Genomic DNA, 2,089 nt, shown 5'->3' on the forward strand with positions numbered 1-2,089 from the left:
CAAGAATCTCCCCTACTCCGTCGACGATGTCAAGCGCGTCATTTCCTCCTGCAAAGTGTGTGCTGAACTGAAGCCAAGATTTTGGAAATCCTCTGGTAGACTCATTAAAGCAACACAACCTTTTGAACGTCTGAGTTTGGATTTTAAAGGTCCTTTGCCATCTAATACACGCAACCGCTACTTACTCACAATAATTGACGAGTTCTCTAGATTCCCATTTGCATTTGGGTGCGCGGATATAACCTCAGCAACTGTGATTGACTGCCTCACAGATCTTCTGTCTGTTCGGAATGCCAGGCTATATCCATCCCGACAGAGGCTCATCGTCCATGTGGTCTGAGATCAATAGCTTTCTTCTGGGAAAAGGTGTTGCTATGAGTCATACATCGGCTTATAATCCAGTGTAACGGTCAAGTTGAGAGTCTCAACGGTACCCTCTGGAAAACAATAAGCTTAGTGCTGAAATCTCACAATCTCCCGCCTTCTCGTTGGGAATCGGTACTCCCTGATGCTCTACACAGCCACCGATCATTGTTATGTACAGCCACTAACTGTACTCCACACGAACGTTTGTTCCACTACGCACGTCGCTCAACATTTGAAATAACGTTGCAATCCTGGTTGACCATCACTGGTCCAGTTCTGCTGCAACGAGGTGATAGGTCATTCAAGTACCAACCACGAGTAGAAGTTGACCTTCTGAACTGCAACCCACACTACGTACACATTGCCCATCGAGACGGAAGAGTCGAAATCGTGTCCCTTCGCCGTCTAGCCCCAGCGGTTCAGAATACAACTGACAATGTTCTCAATGTTTGAATCCTATGGGGATACCGAACACCCAGATACGAGTGAAATAACCGGACATCAGCCCAATAGCTCTCAAGCATCTGAATCTTCTTCGGTACTGTCCTCCGAACACCAACCGAGTTATCCTGGAATTCTAGAACAACAGCGACGTATTCATCCTTACAGTTTGAGGAACAGAGAAGCTTGATTTAGTACATCACCTCCTGTCTACGTCAGTTCATATGTGCCTATTCAAACACTGTCAGGATGAATGTCATGATTTTTGTGTGCTTATTTTTATACTTACCATATATCCTCTTACTGAGCCTTTGTATGTTCATTTCAGCTCATGTACGCTTGTTCTTAGACAAGTAAAAAGTTGCTTATTCTCGAAAACCCCAACTCTGTTCTAACTCGTTCTCGGACTCATTCTAAACGTCTCAAGTGCAAAGAGCATACCAAAGGACGGAATGATTTTGGTCAGTTCATCCAAGAATACTTGCGCCTTCTCCGTCTCTTCGAACATGAGAACGATGTCGTCTGCATATTCCAGATCGATAAGGTTTTCTTCACAGGCTATTTGAACACCAGGGTTTTGTTTACAAACTTCCGGGGCATTCCTTGGTGCGCAAGCGTCTCAAGAAGAACAGACCGATCAACCGAGTCGAATGCGCTTCGGAAATCCAGGAATACTAGAATTGTCGGTCGCTTATACGTATGGCGCTGTTCTAGCACCTGACGCAGTGTGAAGATTTGGTCAACACAACCCATATCAGGCCGAAATCCCGCTGGGTGCTCTCGAGTCAGTGTCTCACGAGCCAATTGACGAAGCACAATTGACGCCAACAGTCTTGTTACGACCGGGGTAAAGCTGACCACCGTGTGGTTACCATACTCACTACGCGCGCCTTCTTTGAAAACGGACACTATCACCGATTCACCCCAGTTGTCTGGGACAGGCTCCGTTTCCCAAATGCAAGCAAACAGATCAGACAAGCGCTGACTGAGGAGTTCACCCGTCTTCGAACAGTGCAGGTGGAAGGTCATCCGGACCAGGAGTTCGGTGGCGCCTGAGAGAACATATGCAGTCGTAAACCTCCGAGGCCGTAGGTGGTTCCACGTTCACCGTCCAGGGTTCTACTTCACCTGTGGGATCTAGATGAGTGCTGGCTGGTGGCCACGACAGTTGTTCGGAGTATTCAGCCCACCAGTCAAGGCATTCTTCTTTATTCGAGATGGCCGTCCCATTCTGATGCTCGATGGTTTCACTCACAGGTGGTTTCTGGGGACCGGTCACAGG

General features: G+C 47.5%; 1 protein-coding gene across 1 annotated transcript in view; it reads right to left on the reverse strand.

Annotated features, from left to right (window-relative positions):
- Window positions 1-1,857, reverse strand: part of T265_02563 (hypothetical protein) — a gene marked incomplete at both ends in the record, with an annotated part of 23,508 nt that extends 21,651 nt beyond the window's left edge. Inside the window, one exon of the mRNA XM_009166842.1 lies at window positions 1,397-1,857. Coding sequence (XP_009165106.1) covers window positions 1,397-1,836 — 440 coding nt within the window. The remainder of the gene's footprint in view (window positions 1-1,396) is intronic.
- Window positions 1,858-2,089: the final 232 nt, after the last annotated feature.

This window comes from Opisthorchis viverrini, assembly GCF_000715545.1.
Source record: "Opisthorchis viverrini unplaced genomic scaffold opera_v5_31, whole genome shotgun sequence".
Taxonomy (NCBI): domain Eukaryota; kingdom Metazoa; phylum Platyhelminthes; class Trematoda; order Opisthorchiida; family Opisthorchiidae; genus Opisthorchis; species Opisthorchis viverrini.